This window comes from Pagrus pagrus (genome assembly GCF_965226575.1).
Source record: "Pagrus pagrus genome assembly, chromosome: 5".
NCBI classification, from domain to species: domain Eukaryota; kingdom Metazoa; phylum Chordata; class Actinopteri; order Spariformes; family Sparidae; genus Pagrus; species Pagrus pagrus.
The window spans coordinates 29,944,464-29,964,046 of NC_140189.1; the positions used below are offsets into that span (position 1 = coordinate 29,944,464).

A 19,583-nucleotide genomic window follows, 5' to 3' on the forward strand; every position below is an offset into this window, starting at 1 on the left:
AAACTGCTCTGTCCGTCAAACACAAGAGCTGAGTTTTCAGTTTTTCTTCTTGAGAAGCAAATGCCATCCTAGTAACTGTGTGGCATGAAAAGTCTGATTATAGATCAGTTCCTTTGAAAGATTTCAAGGAATGAAAGAATAATGAACAAAGAAACTAGTTCCTCGACTGATATTGTTGAGAAAGAGGCAGAATAATCGCACAGAAAGGAAAGGAATCATCCTCATAATAAAGTGAGAGCAAATTCAGTAATACAGACTGGCGGGCATATTTTCAATTTGGCAAGACCTCCTTATCCCAGCATAACATGAAAATTTTTTAACACTACACAACAATTAGCATAATGGTACAGTACATATTCTGTCTACGGGTTCAAACTAATCACAGACAAAATTCAACATGAAGTATTTAAGGGCCTTACATTAAACAACTTCCAATTAAATCCTGTTTTTGTTTACTTAAATTAATTAAATCTTTAGTGGCTGCTTGTCTATGACTGTTTTATTGTTAGTTTCTATGTCTTTTTTTAGAGGGTTGTATCATGCATTTTATTCCTCAAAAACCTAACCAGGGACAAGGACTGCAAATTAGTCATGGCTAGTAGTCCTACATACATTGCATCGGTTGCATTTTAATAAGATGTAACAATTCCTACATGCATTATCCGTGTCAAATAAACTGATAAATAGAATTTAAAAAATGCTGTGTATATCAACAAGGTGTTGCTTCTGTGACTCCCAGACAGATTTAAAGTACTTAACCTGACACGGATGCTGACATCAGGATGAGGCATAAATCAATGTTATTACCTGATTATGAGCAAATTCAAAAGATGGGAGTACGCCGTACATTGCCACCCAAACGTTTCTGAGAAGCCTTCATATTTACGCCTTATTTATGTCTTCTTCTGATGATTAGAACTATACTAAAGAAATGATGCTGACTGGCAATGCAAATGGGTATTTCTTTCTCTAATAAAATACTAATATGGGGGGTAAAATACTACACACAAGGAAAGAAATATGATAGTGACATGGCACATTGTCAGTGAATAAATATTTTTCCTCGAGAGTTGTCCTAATTGTCCAGTCCAGGCTTTACTCTGTCTTTTGCATCGTTATCTAACCAGCAGTGACACACTTGCCAGATGTGGGCTCCGTCTGCGCAGATAAGTTAACTCAGTTGGTCCTCTCGCCTCCCTCTGGATTTTGTGACATTAGCTCAGCTCCCAGATGCTTATGCTGACTCACACACTTGCTCTCATGAGCCTCGTTGAGCCTCCTTTTTTTTTTCTCCAGCCTCTTTGTCTTGCTGCACATTTGTTATAAAGGGGAAAGGGAAGTGCCGAGTGAGACAACGGAAACACCCACAAAGAGGTGCTTGTATGTGGAAACAAAACCTACACATTTGTCACTTTACCACGTCACATCCCTGACATCATAGATTCACACGCATTTGTTTTAAAGGGGGCCTGTTATGCTCGTTCTGCATCTAGGTCTGCATTTTTCCTCTGAGAGTACTTTTGCACTATTCACAGTTAAAAGAAATCCTTATTTAAGGCCACCTTCCCTAAAAGCCCACCTTCTTTGATCAGCTATCAAGGGCGATGGCGATATAAGGCACTAAATTTGATGAGGCACTGATTACTGTCAAGAAACCAACTATCACGTGTGTGACACATTTCCAGATGGATAGTCACCTTTTCTTGTTGTAAAAGTAACTGCTAACTGCTGTTAATTATAGCTGCCGTTACCTAGTTACCTCACTTAGCCGTGCAGCTAGTGATTCTATTGAGCTGACTCTGCTCGGACTCGGAGCTCAGAGCACCAGGGGAGTGTCTGTGTTTCTAGCAGAGGAGTTTTGGACCACCTGGTTGAGATGGCTATGAGGCCCAGCGGGCAGAGTCAGCTAATAGGACTGCTAACTGCACAGCTAACTGAACTAATGGCAGCTAATATAACAGTTACCAACAGTTAGCAATTACTTTGGCAAAGCAGAGCACAGCTATCTATCCATCAGGAAACCACCATAGATCGACAGCAGAGTGCCCAGCAGAGCGGCCAAAGAGCATCAGAGGGTAAACCACATAATATTTTCTCCATTAAAATATGATGTAGATCAGAGTCCTGGTCATACAACGGTCAATCCCTGTGGTAAATCACCACGGTATGAATGGAAACCAAATTGGTGTTGGTAGCTTGTCAAGGTCAGTGTAATGGTTGTTCGTTGATGTGGTGGACATAGTGGTTATTTTCCCTGGAACTCTACCAGACTATAACAAGCAGTTCAACCATTTGCCTGGTGCTGTGTGTTATCAGGCCCTGGTGGGGAGGTGTTGGGGACACAGCTGCCCTGCTGGCAGCTACAGAAAGGTAGCAGGTTGGAAAAGGTCAACACCTTAACTTCCTTTCTCCTTCACAAAGCGGAGGGGGATCTGCCATCTTATGACGTACACTCTGTACTTTCTGCAGGATTGCCAGCCAATTAAAGGTTATCAGAGCTCAAAATAATGGTCCTGCAGGGTGGCACTCTAGATAGGCCCCATCTAAATATATATTGCCTCGCCACCTTTTACTAGCGTCTGGGATCCAAGCAGTGGGGAAGAAGCAGACTAGCTCCTGCGCAAGTGTCTGTTGATAAGCCAAGAGGGAAAGGACATACAATAAATCAGTAGAAAGGTAATGTATTTTTTCCCAAGGCAGGAAAGACTTCTGGACTTAAACATACCATAAGGAACTTTTAACTGGTTATGAAGCAGCCTCAATTTAATACTGATGCTTCTATATGATCTACAAAAGCACCCAGGACCGTAAGCAAGATGTCGGCTGATTCTATAGTCGTCTTAATGCCTGACACTGGGTCGACTTCCTGGTGAATACAGATTCAATGATTTATGGCATTTAGACTGGAAGAGCCTAACTTACATTTTCCCATGCATAGTTTCACAGTGACGTTAGCCAGTTAGAAGGAATCAAGCCTACAGTGTGGCAAACCAATTGACATTATATTTTGTGGTTATTGGTGTTATTGGGGCAGAATCAGGGGTTAAATAGTCCCGAGAAGTAATAGGCTGGGAAAGACAGCCGTGACAAGAGCTAAGCTAGCCCAGCTTAGACCTAAGAGGGTGACGGGGAGAGACGTAAACACAAGTAAACCTTTATCAGTGATTCAGCAGATTGAGAGAATTGCAGGATTTGAAAGGATCCAAAACCTATTCTGGATTGGCCCTGCTCCTCCTGGGCAGGTATGTTATTTGTGCATTTTGTTTATGAAATACATTGCGAGATGTGGTTTTATATGAAAACATGAATTTAAGATGGTATAGGATTACAGCTGGCTCATAGCGTAACATTTATGTGATGATATATTACATCCTGTTTATTCATCCTGTAAATAGCTGTGTTTAAAAAAAAGAAACAAGTATTTACAATAAGTTGCATCTTACTTTCACTCGCTTTCAAAACAAATGTACGTGCTAGACAGATCAAGACCTTTATGGCATGAGGGGGTAGTGCTCTTGCTGCTTTTGTCCACTGGTGCCTTCAAAATCAACACAAAATAAAAGTTCCTTGTAGTTGCTTTCAGCTTGAAAGCTGCACTTGAATGATGCCCACCACTGGTTGGAAAAAATAAATACGAATCTTGCACACAACACAGTGTATCACTGCCAAGATTATACTGAAATGACATCTTCTATTTGTTTTTCACTCCTGGGGTTTACCCCTCCTACTTCTGAAATAAAACAGAGACAAAAAAACAACAGGACTGTTTTAGTGCTGCACACAAGGACAGTGCAAGAAATATTAGTGCAATTGAGGCTCACGCTGCCCAGCCATGCATCTTCACCTCAGTTGCACCCGCCCAGCTTTCAATTAATGCTTTCTGAGACAGAAAAAAAACACAAATAAAATAGCAGCAAAAACAAGTAGCCTTTAGGAAGCTCATCAATTATTGTTTAAGACAAAGGGAAGAGGAAAGGAGGGTGGAGTTGGAGAGACTTTGCCAAGCCTTGTCCTTCATCATCCATTATTGGAAGATGAATGGGGGGTCTCTGTGGTCCACATGAGAATGAGGATTCTGATTTGTGCCAAAAACAGACCATTCCAGGTTTAAAATGGGGTCGCCAAGCTAGCCACCAGACGCTGAAATATAAAAATTATTTTTTCACGTGAACGTGTAGAGAAGGTCTCTCTCTCACACGCACACACTGTACTGAGCACATTCTTCAAAGGGTAAAAATAAGTGCATGTGTGTGTGTGAGTGAAAGAACTAACACACCAAGCTGAACATCAGTCTTACCTGGATGAGTGATTCGCTCAGTCTTTCCTCGTCTACCTCCAGCACAATGTCCCGGATCTCTTCATAAGGCAGGCGGAACGAGCCCAGGAAAATTGCTGTTGTGATGGAGAGAGAAAAGAGTCATTTCCTCCCCCTTTTTTTATTAGACCGCGGGGTTCAAAGAGACATTTCAGCACTCATCGCTCCTCAGACAAAATGACCACAGACCTAACTCGACACTTCGCAAAACTAATACACTTGCTGCCCCTCAACAGGATAGTTTGAGTCACCCTGACAATAATTGGGTAGGAAATCATCAAGATTTACCAGTAACAGAGAAAAGTGCAAAAGTAATACTATTATTATTATTATTATTATTATTATTATTAATTGATAGTTTTTCTTGTAGCAGATAGTTATGTTGAAATCTGGGAAAGCTCCACGGTTTTGTTTGGGTGGATACAAAGAAGAACACTGAATACGCCTCAGGGGACATCCTAGTGGGTGTTTCACTCTCCAGGTGGGGTGCCCACAGTGGAAATTGGAGCTGATGGTGTATCCAGGTGGAAGTCACAGGTGGAGGTTTGGTAATGAGTTGGAGGAGAGTTGCTCAACAGCTGCTATACCGCTGCAGCAGAGGGACCTGATGTCTGTATTTGATGTGCAACAAACGGAGAGGTAGTGCATCCTTGTTTCCTTTCTTTTACAGTCTACTGCTATTTATTACTCAGACTATTATTTTCTTACTACTTAGTCTGGACAAATCATGACTGTAACCTTTTTTTTTTTTTCTTCTTTGCACTGACCCTTCTTGCTTCACTGTGTCAGGATCCTGGTGACTCAGAAACTGCAGAACTGAAGAGAAAGTTTTTCTATCTAGACTATATTCCATCGTTAATCGATACTTATGTAATGTTTTCCTCATTAGCATGACATTTTTTTCTGATCGGGGTGCATTGTTATCAACATGACATCCTCGTTTGTTGTCTAATCCTATAAAATCTCTTTTATATGTCCAATGTATATCATCCTTGACGAAACAGAGCGAGATACAAAATTATCTTAGGGTTGGCTGTCATAAGTTATCCTGGGATATACTGTACATTGAAAAGCTGAAGCAGATACAAATAAGGTACAAAATACATGTAAAGAGTGATACAACTCTTGCTGCCACTAGCAGATGTTTTTTACCTAGCTGTATGCTCTGTGTTAATAATGGGTGCGGTCAACATGCACCTGTTTGGTTGTTTCCTGGCTGGATAATAAGCTAAGTGTGCCAAAATGAGCAAAGTGGTGCAGGTGGAGGTGTGTTAATGTAACACAGTGTAATTCTGGAGCACACTGTGGCAAGAAAAAAAAACTGTACCGGCACATCAGACTGCCAAGATCAGTTCTTAAATGTTGCTCAGGTGCACTGATCTATACAGTATGTGTGGCTTCAGCTGCTGGAGGTGCAGGGCTGTCTGAGCACAAGTGATCAATAGTCACCGCAAACAAATTCAAATGGCCTTCGTAATATAAACATATGAAGTGCTGCGGTGTATCTCTTCAATCTTTTCTTTATTTAGATTGTGGTGAAAAAAGACATTTAACTTTTTGAACAGTTGATACTGTGCACACAAGCTGTGAGGCACAGTGGGGTTCTCCACATGTAGCGACTCTGCTACATGTTTGCCAAGTTGAGAATGAGTGGGTTACCTACTGCATTTGTTATAAAAACTGTTTAAAATAACACAACAAGAGTTTACATGAGTCGCAGTAGGCCACCTTGGTAATTTATTATGCTTATGATTAAGTAGCCAAGAGTGTGAGATTTTAAAAAGCATCCTACTATCGCACTTGAACAGAAGACAACACACTGTATTAATAAATGGCACATTTATGGTTAATTAAACTGTAGTTAATAATTATTTAACTTTGACAAACAATGAAATCTTGTATTAAACATGTACTAAGTCATTAACAGTTTATAAACATCAGTAGCATCTTTACGATGGCCATCCAAATAGTGTTTAAAGATGAACCACACAGTATTTATTAACCATGTATAAAGTATTGTAAACATCAGCGGTAACTTAACAATAAATAATTGCTTAATAAATGGTTTATAAAGCATTTTATTGTTTGTCAACAGTGAAATGACTATTAAATGAAGTTTAATTGTCTATAAATTTACATTTAATAACAATAGTTATTATAAACTGTTACTAAACAAACTTATTCAATATGCAATACATTACATTCTTCAATAACCACATTTTAACAAAAAAATTAAAAACACACTAGCATAAAAAAAAGTATTTGCGTTGTGTTCATTTTTACATTTGTTTTACTTTTATTCTTGGTTTGTACTCGCTCATACTTTTTCAGCTTTAAACATCTTAAAACTTCTGGAAGTTTTCTGTCACAGGCCAGAATGTCGGTTGAGCTTCTTATGAAGTTCCCTTTATATGAAGTTGTCAAACATTTAAAGCCTACAGTGTGTCAAAATGATTGATTATTAAAGATTGCAGAAAAGAAAAATGCCTCTTGCCTGAACAATACAGTGTGAAACAATGAAAATGTCCAATCTGGCTTCAGCTCCTGTCGTAGCAGTGCTATAACTGAATGCTGATTGTTGATGAATTCAATGCATTTTTTCTCTTTTATGATTGTCAATGTCTTAAATACAACAGGGCACTCTAATTTAATTGTGCAATTGAAAAAAAAAATGTTCGATTAGTCCGATTTATGTCCCTGTCTCTCAGGTTAAAAGTGCTGCATTTTATAATTTATCATTTTAGTTTGTTTCATTTGATTGTCTACTTGCACCTCAGGTTCCCCTTCAATCGCAACTTGATAGTTTTCTTTTTATTCACAGCAAAAAGTAGTCTTCGTCTGCTTTTATCTTATATCATTTCAACAACTGTAATTCTCTTTATTCAGGGCTTAGCCACTAGTCAAACACTCACCTGCAGTTTATTGTACAAGCTGCAAGTCGTTTTTTATTTTTTTTTTTTTTAGATCGACAGACAGACAAGACGAAAAAATAGGTAGACACAATTTATCAGACGGTACAGTGGTATGCATAATTGCTATACTAAAATATATAAAGTGGCACTGACATCACAATCATTCATGTTGTCTCACTACCCATCCCAGTCACTGAACCTTCAATACTAACACACATCAAAATTGAAAAGGGAGCTTAGAGGGTTCTGCAGCAGGCAGTGAATGTGATCTATGATGCTGGAGTGCACGTGTCAAGGCAACTCGTGGGAGCCGTGTAGCTGTGTAGGACCGTGCCTCCCACCAATTGCCATTCTGGAGGTGAGATTTTCTACACTTATCTCTGCTTCCTGCAAATTCAAAGCCCATCTGCTGGGGCTGAAATCAAAGATGGCGGTGACACCCATCAACATTGTCACAGCCCATAAACAAGTGTAACGACATGCCCACACTGGCACATACTCAAATGCGGGCACACACGCACACATACGAAGAGACACACCAGACGCTTCTATCTGTCATCCTTATGTTCTTGCCACATGCCCCTTCGTGACATCAGACCTCGATAATTTTGCGTGATGAACTCATTCATCTGTTCTCTGTTCATTGAGGATGTAAGGGTACGAAGCCGAAATGCACCAGAGCAAGAGATCACCAGCACACAGGAAGATAACTGGCTGGGATTGTTAATGTAACTGTGATGTACATGCATCCTTCAGTTTATTTTGACATTCTCATCCAGAGCTTACAAGAATTAAGCAACCTAAAAACATACTCAACCCAGTCTACAGTATGTCATTGCATACCCCCTTCCTACATGTTCCTTAAGGAAGAAATGTAAGAGAAACATGGATAAACAAAGAGCTTGGAGTAGGGCTTGGAAGGAGGGTGACATGTAATCTTAGCATTTGACATGTATATTTCATGAGATGTTGTCGTCTACTGTACATTGTATCTCTGAGGAAAGGGATATCAAGGGTACAGATGAAATCCCAAAGATTTAGGGTAAAAAAAGGAACAAAAAAAAAAAGAAATTGCTCTACCCACCAAGCAGCATGAGACAGCCAGCAGTCACTCAGTTTATGTGTAACAAATTCATACACGCATTTGATGGATTCGAGATCAAGGAGGTTCATATGGAAGAGAGAAGGGGGTCGAGCTGTTAGTGAAATTCTAAGGCAGAGGTTTTGGAGATCATTTAAATCTAACCTGAAGGCTCCCCAACCAAAAAAAGAAGAAAGCTTGGAGGGCGAGGAAAATTGTCCACACTACCATCATCTGAACATTTAGTCCAGCTATGCTCATGGGGATTCAAAACACCTACATGTAGCTTCAGCACTCGGTTCTGATAGGAATTTACTTTACACATGGTTATAGAAGGGGAGCTTGGATGCAATCTATATGCACTTGTGGTGACCGCTAAACAACTGCCAAGAAAACATTTCCCCAAAGGCCCGGTACAGTAAAACACTATCACTGTTGAGGGCTTTCTACTGTTTGTTTCCCACAAACAGCTTTGTTAAGCTGTTCGTGGGATGTGAAAAAACCTGGGATCTCATGGAAAATAAGGTCATGGTTAAAAATAATACATTACTATGTGAACTAATGGTGTTCAACACGAGGATAATGCCAATAAAATACCATACAAATAAAACTGTATATACTTACAAAGATTCTGCGCTGTTTTGGAATCCAAGATGCGAAGCTCTTTCGCCTTTTTCTTGAACTGTTGCATTCTGTCGTCAGTCTCATCTTTTACGTCTTTTCTTACTGCAGGAACAAAAAGAAACAAACAATATGTTCAGAATAACTATGTTGACATTTTAAAGACAATATGGAATGTAACAAAACTGCACAGCATTCTATTTCATCACAATGTGGCACTGACTGTAATCAACACTGTATGAAAACAAGAATTCAATGATTTTCAAAGATATATTGTCATCCTTTCCAACAACAAAATGAAATAAATAATTTACATACATTAAAATGCAAGTACATTTATGCATATTAACACATAAGCTGACAGACTCAGATGGGTAAGACGGCAACAGATGGCATAATCCAATTAAGAAAGATAGTTTCCATACCAGAAACTTTTCTCTTATTAAAAGGCAAAAAACAAACTAACTATTTGAGCTCCCACTGCAGAAATACTTGGTAGGCTACTTAACTGTCCAATTTAATGATGTGTCCTAAGTTCAGTACAATAACTTGAAATAATACACCTGATATAATGTATCACTGTGTAAAAGGGACAGCCATCATTTGTCTTAAACAAGGTGTTAATGAACCATAATTGTTCCTATACACCTCCTTGCTAAAATAAACTAAATGGTAACAATAAAGCTTATCTGGATAAAATGTCTCTGTATCCAGCCTTGCTTTCAGAAAACATGTGCTGCACATGTGGTGTAACGCTAGCTTTTTGAAAGGCTGATTTGATTGATGACAGCCCCCTTTAACATTACGCTGGAACTACATAATGTGCAATATCACGAGCTGTGGCATCAGAGCACAGTCCTGCGGATGACTTCCCGCCCTTCATTTGTTTGCGTGTGCCAACATTTCTGTCACTGTGACAGTGGGGAGATGGTTGATAAGCACAGCTTCTTCCCTCAGGCCCTGTCTGTCAACTTGCTGGAGCCAGGGAGATAATTGTGTTACCCCCCACAATCCCAGAAAATGGCATTAAGTCTCTGTTACATGACTGAACACAAAAGCCAAATTGGTCCAAAAATGACAAGACCTTTGTTTTCATAATGGAGACATTATGGAGTCTCTCTGGGGAAACGCCACATGTCAGCATGTATTACTCTTCACTTACACTTCAATAACGGCAAGCACTAGGTGTCCATGCACTGAACAAAAGGTCAATATTTTAAACTGGAGTTACATTACTGTGGAGGGGTGAATGAGTATTTTTCACAATGAGAAAGCAGCAAGATTCCTTAGACCCTTCCCTTTTCTCTCGATGGCTTCTGGGAGAGGCAGCACACTCTGTTGCTAATCATCACAACTCCTCTGTTTAAGCCCAAGGTGGGAGTCTCCCAGGAAATCTAGAACAAACAATCTGCTCCCTCAGCGATGGCTTGCATATTTGAAGAAACTATCAAAGAGGGAACATCTCCTGGGCAGCCAGAAGAAGGAATGCTGAAGGCACCTGCCTAACTCCAGTGCTCGCTGTCAACACATGACATTGGGGATGTAGTTGTTTACTATATTAAATAGTGCTAAAAAGGATCTAAGCAAGTGCCAATGCCACGTAGAGTATTATGGTTTGATTTTCTGTCAACATCAGAGGATGTTCCACAGAGGCTAACAAGACTATGCACTCTAACTTTACGTCTAATGGGCACAATAGGCTGCATCACCTTCATACTCAGTGGAGCACACAGATGCACTTCAGCCTTCAGCCACTTCAGTGGTTTGAACTTTTCTTTTTTGTGTACAGAGGTAACATGCTGAGAGGTAGGACTTTAGATGTTACAAATGGATAAACGTAAAGGACATCCGGAAAATGTATCTGACGCAAAGGTATTTCAACAGGACACAACCCTTTCATTCATGCCAACGATAAAGTTCACATGATGAGACGATTTTCAAGGTGGGTTGTTACAAAGACCCATCCGGGAAGTTGTACTCGGAAACAGGCACATTTAAAAAAAGCCAGTCCAGAGAAGAGAAAACATATTTTCCATCAAGAAAAGCCATCAGTGCTGTTCTTACTTTAATAGTTTTTCTTCAATCTTTGACAGGACTAACTCTTTATAAGCATTTATGACTTTTCCAATAAATTAATTATCGGGTGGGGGCAACATTTTGTGAGTACTGCTCTACTATAGCTGACGAATTTCAATACATCTGTTTTGACTTGACAAACACTAAGTCAAGGTTCAGTTACACTGGCCTTTACCTTTTCAAGATAACTGCAGAGGTTTATTTGGCAACTCAGGAGGGTGAAACAAGTGGAAAAAATGAACTCAACACAGGTCCTCAGCTGCTTATTGTAATGTCAATGCATGTGTCTGTTTTCAAATGAAAAAAATATGAATCCAATTTCCCCAGTTAGGCTCAGTCTAAGCCTTTTGATTTTTCAAGACTTGAAAATACATGTTTTTTTTCACATTTCTGTGTCAGCTATTTTTTTATCACAATTCTCCAAACCCACCAAATAAGACAGACAAAATGAATATTAACCACTTCATAAAAAAATCCAATGAGCACAACATTACTGCTACAATATCCCGACTCACATACATACACTGAGTTAGTAACCATTGAAGCCCGAGAAATCATGCTGGATTTCCTCATGTGCAGCCTTGAACAAAGAAACTGGAGAACCAGCAAAAATAAAACATGAGGAAACAATGATCTCCCTTAGAGAATAGCCCGCAGACAGAGGGCAAATTAAAGTGAGAGGGGGGGAATTTGGCTGCATTTCGTACTGAACTGTTCTCCTAAGTCTCCATTCTTTTCTCTAACGCCACTTCAATGTCTCACCTAGGGTACCTTACACTCTCAGCGGGGTGCTCTCGGCCTATTCGTCAGGGCCTTACTCCCACAGCCCCATGCTATCTCAAATTAAACAGAAAAACAGTGCCTTTAATAACCTGTGGCACAGCCACATTTCTTTATGATACCATCCTATACAGTTCACAGTCCCCCCGCTGGGCACTGAGTAGTGACATCAGTTGGCTGATTCCTGCTACAGCATTTGCTGTCTGACTCAATTATGCCACATGTCACATGTTTCCTCCGAGCACTGCATGTGGACTGATAGGCCCTGGAGGGATTGCATTACATCTAAGCTGACACACTAGTAGGAGTACCAGGTGTGTAGACTATTGGTAGCATATTTCAACCAGATGGTTGTCCACAGCAATAAAGGAAGTTTTAGAAATGTTTTCAAAACACAAATGTTGTCAGGTAGTAACTAAAATGCCCATCCTCAACTTGGCATCGTAGTTTGGTCGAGTTAAACTAGTTTTTGTAACTTTGGGAATGTGCGTCCATCTATGTTTTTTTTTTTTCTGCCAAGAAGGCTTAACCTGTCCAACAGTGTCTGTCTGTAGCAGCTGATCAAATTCCTTGCCAACATTTAAACGTGTTTTTCTAGTTGCCCAGAGGCTAATGTGTAATGCTCTGACAACAATGCCATTCCTCTTGCACAGATTTATATTTGTTAATCAAAGCTCTCAAGCAATTTCTAAGTAAAGAGCCATTTGCGATGGGTTTTCTTGGCAGCTTGTTGTTTTCCTTGTGGCCATTGTGTACAATGGTGACATCACAGAGATATGTTATTGCTAATATCTGCAGCAAAGTCATGTATTAATTGATGTTTGGATGAAAGGATGATAGGAGTGTGTTTTTATCCTGAAAAAAACTCAGTCTAAAGGCAGGAGAAAATCTGTTGAAATATGAACAGCTCTTTGTTCTCTGAACCCACTGTATTATGTAGTGCTATACTTCTCGGGCCAAATGGTCTTCTCAGGGATATAATAGGGTCAAACGCTTTTGACTTGATATTGACCATGCCAGTTTAAGAACATAAATGTACCAATAAATTATATATATATAGTTCGTATTTCACACTGATTTGTTGGAATATATTTACTTACAGGGGTGAGGAGCTTTGAGAAGCATGTCAAGAAGGAAGTGTTTCAAAATCATGTTTTAATAAAACACATGAAGGATTCACTGGAGCCAACAGAGAAGTCTCTGGTGAGTATATCTGTTACACATTCCATTAACTGAGGGGGTGTTAAAGCTTGCTTCATGCCAAAAGGAGTCACCAAATTGATAGAGGTTCCATTGAAAAAATACATGAATGTCTGAGCGAGAACAGATTTGGCTTATTAGAGATGACTTGGCATCCATGCTAAGCCTTCTCTGTGGGCCTTGGACTGAGGTATACCCTTGGGAAGCTCTGTGATAACAAGAGTTCTCCAACACTTGGACATCGAGTCTGTTTACTGGCCCAGAATCACTCTCCTGGTTGCCTTCCATGTGATATCTCCCTCAAGACGTCCATAAAACCCAGGGCATTACGAAGCTAAACACTACCACATGTTCACTTCCGGACACAGACCATCCGGCTGAGTCTTACCACCAGGCATCATACAGTAAAATGAGCAGGCCTTGAAAAGAAATAAAAGAAACTGCAGATGACAGGTCTTCAACAAACATATTTACAGTTAAGGCAAAGGAACACAGAGTGGAACAGACAATGTAGTGTCTGGTCCTCTACGAGGCAATTTATTCTCTCAAATGTGCAATCTGCCTGCAAACATGTGCCCTGTCCTCCATCTCAGGGACTCACACTGAAGATTGAGCTGCTGGAGAGCTGCCAGCTTGTCTAAAGGAGATGGATTCTGAGGAAGAGTCGCTGGCCGTGCCACAGATCTACAGAAATACCAATTTTCACAAAAATAAAGTGTATATATAGATGCAGAGATACGGGGTTCTTCCATACATACTGTATGTGCTGGCTCGGCTTGACTCGGTTTGGGTTTTGCACTTCCATCACAACAGGGCTACCTACTTGACGGTGTGCATTTAACTGATGATGTGCTTGTCTTGATAGTTAAAGGTGCGGCTGTAAACACTCCTTATCCACTCTGTACTATCGAAGCATAGCCGCTAACAAAGCTCAGCTAATTCAGCTAGTTTCCAATAAATTCCTCACAATAAATGTTCTCCGTTATTTAGTTTTAGCAGTAACTTAACTAGACATCTGAAACACCTGAAAGCAACACAATGTAACAGTAAACTACAGCAGACGTCTGACAGTACAAACATGGACGCAGGAGAGAAACTAAACAAACCACAGACATACAGTTAGAAGCTACAAATTACTGGGAAATGAACAGAGAGTGACTTTTAAAAAACGCCTTTCTCCCAAGTGGCCTGCTCAGAGGAATCAGTTTTGCAACACACACTTGTCTGAGGGAAAACCCTCTGTTGTAGAATATTGCAGAATCAATGGCTTATAAGAGCTAATATACTGCATGTATGCATGCTAATAGGCAACTAGTTAATATGTGTTTCCACATACACACCATGCATACACATGCACCCACAAACACAGAGAAACAAAACAGATGCGATGGGGGAGTATGAGGTGATAAGTACAAGAAAATATCAAGGTATCTGGGGCAAAACATAGTAATGGGTAATGCTGAATGTCTACTGGCAAGATAGAGGCTTGTGGGAGGGCAAAAAAGTGCCTGGCCCAGTCATAGCTGGAATAATGAGTGAGACCTTCAAAAATAGAGAGCAGGCTCAAGATCTGAACGTAGCAATTGACCAGTGAAATCCAGCTGTGACCAATTTCTCCCATTGACGAAGGCTAAACAGAGGTCTCTTTCTCAACCCCGAAGCCAATTTGCTGTGTGGATACACACCTCTCTATCCACTCCTCCTGCTTCTTGGATCTCAGAAACATGCTCCCACTCGCAAAAAGGCAATCCTTCTCCCTTTGACTCAGAGAGATGAAATCATTCTCTTTACTTTCAGCTTGGCAAACCTGCATTGATTGTCTATACTACACCAGAATACAAGTGTCGGTATAAATGCGACATATGCAGTGGTGACAACAAGAGCCTCATAAGAATACTTGGTATCTGAGTGGATATACATTTTCTATTTTTTTTTTCTATAATAAATAAAAGCATGCTTGTCAAATGATTAAGTGTCTCTCTTGGGCAGGAGCACAAAATTCAAGTTATGTGTGGATGAGTCTTTGTTCCCTTTCCCAGGCTTTAACCTTGACATAGCAAGAATGTTGAAGCTGTTTTTTTAGAAATAGTCCTCAGCTCAAGGTGAACCATTACAGTGGAGCTGCAGTTTGGGGAGGTGGAGCTATCAACCATGCAATCATCATCAAACCTAATGATAACAGGGAGTGGGGGAAGCGGCTGATAACGATAATGATGATGGAAACTGTGGATAGTGTGCGTGAGTGCGTGCACACTCATGCGTGTCGAAACACACTTCCAAAATATATGTTTCCACCCGTTCAACCAGGCATAACTAGTTTTTCTCTCTGTCCTCCCGTCCTAAAACCATCTGGTTCTGGTTATTCAAGATCTCAAAATAAAAGGTGTGGGTTATGGGAGCAGGAGTCCCGCGGAGTGACACTCCGACCTGTGGCCAGTAATGTTTTCAGTATGCAGGGAGAGGCTCAGCCCACGGTGGAAGGTACACAGCTGGGCCTGGAGCAGGGCCCAGTGAGAAAAACGCCTCCTCTTCTAATTGAGACAACACAGATCTCCCTCAGTGACCCCGTTCCCTGTTTCCATTCCAAGAGGAGAGGAGAGGGACTCCTGCAAATGATTTGTGATGGATAAAGTCAGTTTCGATCAAGACTGGAGAATCAGAGCAGTAATATTATGATTAAACATAATTTGTTTAACTTTTAGTGTGTGGCTGTCATTAAGAGTGTTTTTTTAAGATTAAAAATAAATATAAATCTTGAGAATGCAGTGCTGGGGAAATCTGCTCGATGTCTAGATCAAACTCGAAGTATCCACTCGAAGACTTTTTGTAAATATTTTGCATTTATCTGATACTCTAAGGATTTATATATCCATGAAGGGGGGAGCAAAAAGGCAGCGGTAACTCTCAGGTCACAACTTGGTTTTGATTCCAAAATGGACTGCAACTTAAAAGAGAAAACATTACAATGCTGAGCAAATAAAAAAAATAAAAAACTCCTCAAATCAATAACTCTGAGCATTGTCAATGACCTGAGGCTTTGTACTGCCTTTTAACAAGTATATATTTAATCTGCCCACATCTACACATGACTGTTGTTCTTTCTCTCAGAGGCAGGGAGTGTGGGAAGGCTCTGACTCTGCCTCTTAAATTGGTCATGGAGACATGCTCCTGGGGGCAGTGAATGGATTGAGCCTGACAGCCAATCAGTTCTAGGAAACCATTCTCTGGTGGTGCCAAGGCTGTTCGCTGTGACCCAATGCGCTTGAGCGCTGGTGGGAAGGCACTAGGCTGATGGTCCAAACGGCTGCCCCTGGCGTCTGTTAAGACCCCACCATGGCATCCAACCTTAAGCATTCAGTAGACAACGCTGAAGCCCGGCCCGTGTGACTACGAGGGGATGAAGAACAGAGATTTGAGGCTAAGGCTGTTCCTTGGACAGCTGACAGGATTACTGATGCCCCAGTGGTCTCTATTACCTCTCCCACCACCATGCTAGATAGGACCAAGCCCAGTGAGGTACTCCGGAGTATACTGAAAGAGGCAGAAACAGTGGAGATTTCATGGTGCGCACCTGTACTTCTGGACACCGTTAAAGGAGATATTATGAAATGTTGTTGTGTTCTCTCCTGCTGGGAGTTACATGAGAGTATTGATATCATCTTCACCCCTGTGTTACCAGAGATAGATCAGTCCAGGACATGTTTGAACTAGTTTAGGGATGAAAGACTGGAAGCAACAGGAATCAGCAGGCAGGCTCCGTCAAAAAAGTCTCTGCACAACTAATACATTAAAAAAATCACATGTTGCATTGAGTGTATGTAATACAGAATATGGTTTTACAGGCCGTGAAACAAGCCTTTTAACCACAGGCGCTTGTTTTGTTGTTACTTTTGTTGTGTTGTTTGTCTTTTAAGTAAGGCTGGCTTTTTTTTCCTTTAAAAAAAAAAAAAAAGAAAACAACAAATCTCTCCAGTGAAGAGATGGTATTGTTCTGCAAACGAGCCTTATGACAATGACCAATTGTGCTTTTTTCTTTCATTTCAATATCTTTTGTTTTCCCCTTCAACACATGGTTAAAATAGGAGTAAACACGCTCTGAATGTCATCCATACTGTCTGCTGCAGAGAAACTGCTTGGGTTTTGTCTGTGCAGTGACTGTCCTACTTTGGAGAGTATTCGGCAGGGTTTCGTTTTGTACATTTGTCAGCTGACAGAGAATAATTTGCCCTCTCTCTATCTTTTATAAAACCAAGTTATCCCATCTCCCTTTTTCTCCCTTTCATGGGTAGCCCAGTTCCTCTTTGTTGTATTGTTTTTTTTTCACTCCTTCAGGATGAAAACGGGATGCTAAATAAGCAAAATTTGGTTTGTTTTGATTTGTATTCTGTCTCTGGACATTAAATATCATTATTGTTTGTTCACTTTGTTCTTCACTGTATAAGCTTGTGTTATTGTTTAGGCCTTGTGGTTATGATTATACTTATTATAAAAACTCCTGTATAACTCCTGAATGGTCTGACTGTATGACTAACTGACTGATGAGCCCGTAGTGGCTCATACCTGCTGAGGAAATGATAAGTAAAGACATTAAGAATCATTTATATTATGAAGGTGCTTACCCAGAACAGGTCTCTCTTGTAAATGAGACCTTGGGTCTCAATGAGATCTTACCTGTATAAATAAAGGTTAATAAAAAAAAATAAAAAAAAAGGTTATGCTTTCTACTCTTTGTAGCCACCATTGCTTCTTTGAAAAATCAGACGTGCAGGTGTGTCTAAGCTAGCAGTTAAGGACAGTAGGGCATGAAAGGTTGTCAAACAAGAAAAAGACGAACATGTTTATGTTTTATTTTTAAGAAAATGTGCTCAAGTATTATCTCTTCTTCTTGTGAAGGTTAACCGATAGGTTGATCCAATTTGTCAACTGAGGCGTGAAAGGACTTAAGAAATACTTCACATTTCTGTGCTGGAAAATGTCAAGGTTTGCTGAGAGATGAGGACAAGAGGAGGGGGAAATGACTTGTTCTCATTCTGGCAGCTTGACTCCACGCTTGTTAGCAGCAATAGGTTTATCCTTGGCAATCAACACAGGGACAGCTATTTACAGTAAATTTGAAGTCCCCACTCACATAAAAGACAGCCAGTGCTATGTATGCCACTAAAATGCATGCACTGCCTATCCACACACATGCAACTACACATCAACACTCATACATGAAATAAAAAGCGGGGATTTGTCCCACAATGTGATTGAGGCTGTAACAGCTTCCATCATGTCACCTCCTGATGACTATTCTTCACACAACCGCCGAGATGCATGTTCTGGTGACACGGAGGTGACAAGGCAGACATGCCCTGATTAAAGATGCACCGTGCGACACCTGGGGATAGAGTTAAAAGCGAGGCAGGGAGAATATGTGCGTAAAGAGAGGCACTCGGTCGTGAACTGCATTTAAATCCAAAAATCACAGTCGCTGTTGAGCTGCTCACCTGCCTCGATGTTTACAAGGAGCATCTCTATCTCTCTCTCTGTCTTTCTTTTAATCTATGTCGCCCTTTATGTATACTGTATATATGCATAATGGCTGCTTTTGGACTATTCTATAGATACTGTACCCACTGCAAAAGCCGCATTGTGACCATAATGGCGTGATGCCCTCCAGCTACAGTCAGCCACTATGTTAACATTTTGAGTTGCAGCGAGCAGTTTCACAGGCAAAAGTGCTAAATAAATTAAGTTTAGAGTAATAACCGCCCAACAATTATTATATTGAGTCAATGTTAAAAATGGTGTTTTGCTTTAATAGAAGAAAATTGTTACACTGAACGTGCGGTACAGATTTTATACACCAATACATGTTTCTCATACCATCCTGTTATTCACTCATAATTCCCTGTTGTCATTATCTTTTTAAATAGTTAACTCATGCTGCTGTTTCACACGACCCCTCCACCCTCGATCACCACCAAGGTGTGGCAGGTACACCAGCTTCCATCACTCCATCAGCCTATCTGTCTCAGCGGAGTCATCAGCCACCATCACCACCAGCGGTGTTTGGACTCCATGGGTGGATTTATCTTGTCTAAGTGCCAATGACTTTCTGTCAAGACTGTATTATCACATATCATCTGCTGTAATAAACATTGTCTATACTGCATTCACGTGTCTCGCCTGATTAAAATGGCAGGTGTTGAGTACTGATGTGCCGTACGTGGGCGTAATATCCCTGTGGTCAGGGACAGTAAAGCAAAGAGAGAGAGGGGGTGAGAAAGAGCCTGGCAAATAAAAAAAAATAAATAAAAAAAAAGGGACCTTGATGATGGAGAGCATGAGTTGTAAAGGTGCACCTCTCATGTGCATTTAACATGTCTCCCCTCATTATATTTTTTTTTATGACATGAAAAGCAGCTAACCTGCAATTATTTTGAATTTGGAATACTATAGTGCAGCTACATGCTGTACACTGCGGGTTCCAAATCTTGATTAATTATCCTTTGTTTAGTCAGGGAGAATAAAAACAGGTTATTGAAGCTTAATGAGTGATAATGATAGACTTGCTTTTGTGCTGTAGGAGAAAGCAGGAGGTCAGAACCATGTA

The 19,583-nt window shown here is 40.4% G+C and overlaps 1 protein-coding gene across 8 annotated transcripts in view; it reads right to left on the minus strand.

Annotated features, from left to right (window-relative positions):
* diaph2 (diaphanous-related formin 2) overlaps positions 1-19,583 on the minus strand; it is a 397,495-nt gene that overhangs the window by 168,822 nt on the left and 209,090 nt on the right. For all 8 annotated transcript variants that reach the window (XM_084353751.1, XM_084353750.1, XM_084353752.1 and 5 more), the window contains 2 exons: positions 8,933-9,034; positions 4,298-4,392 (listed from right to left, as the gene is read on the minus strand). In XM_084353751.1, coding sequence (XP_084209877.1) covers positions 4,298-4,392; positions 8,933-9,034 — 197 coding nt within the window. The remainder of the gene's footprint in view (positions 1-4,297; positions 4,393-8,932; positions 9,035-19,583) is intronic.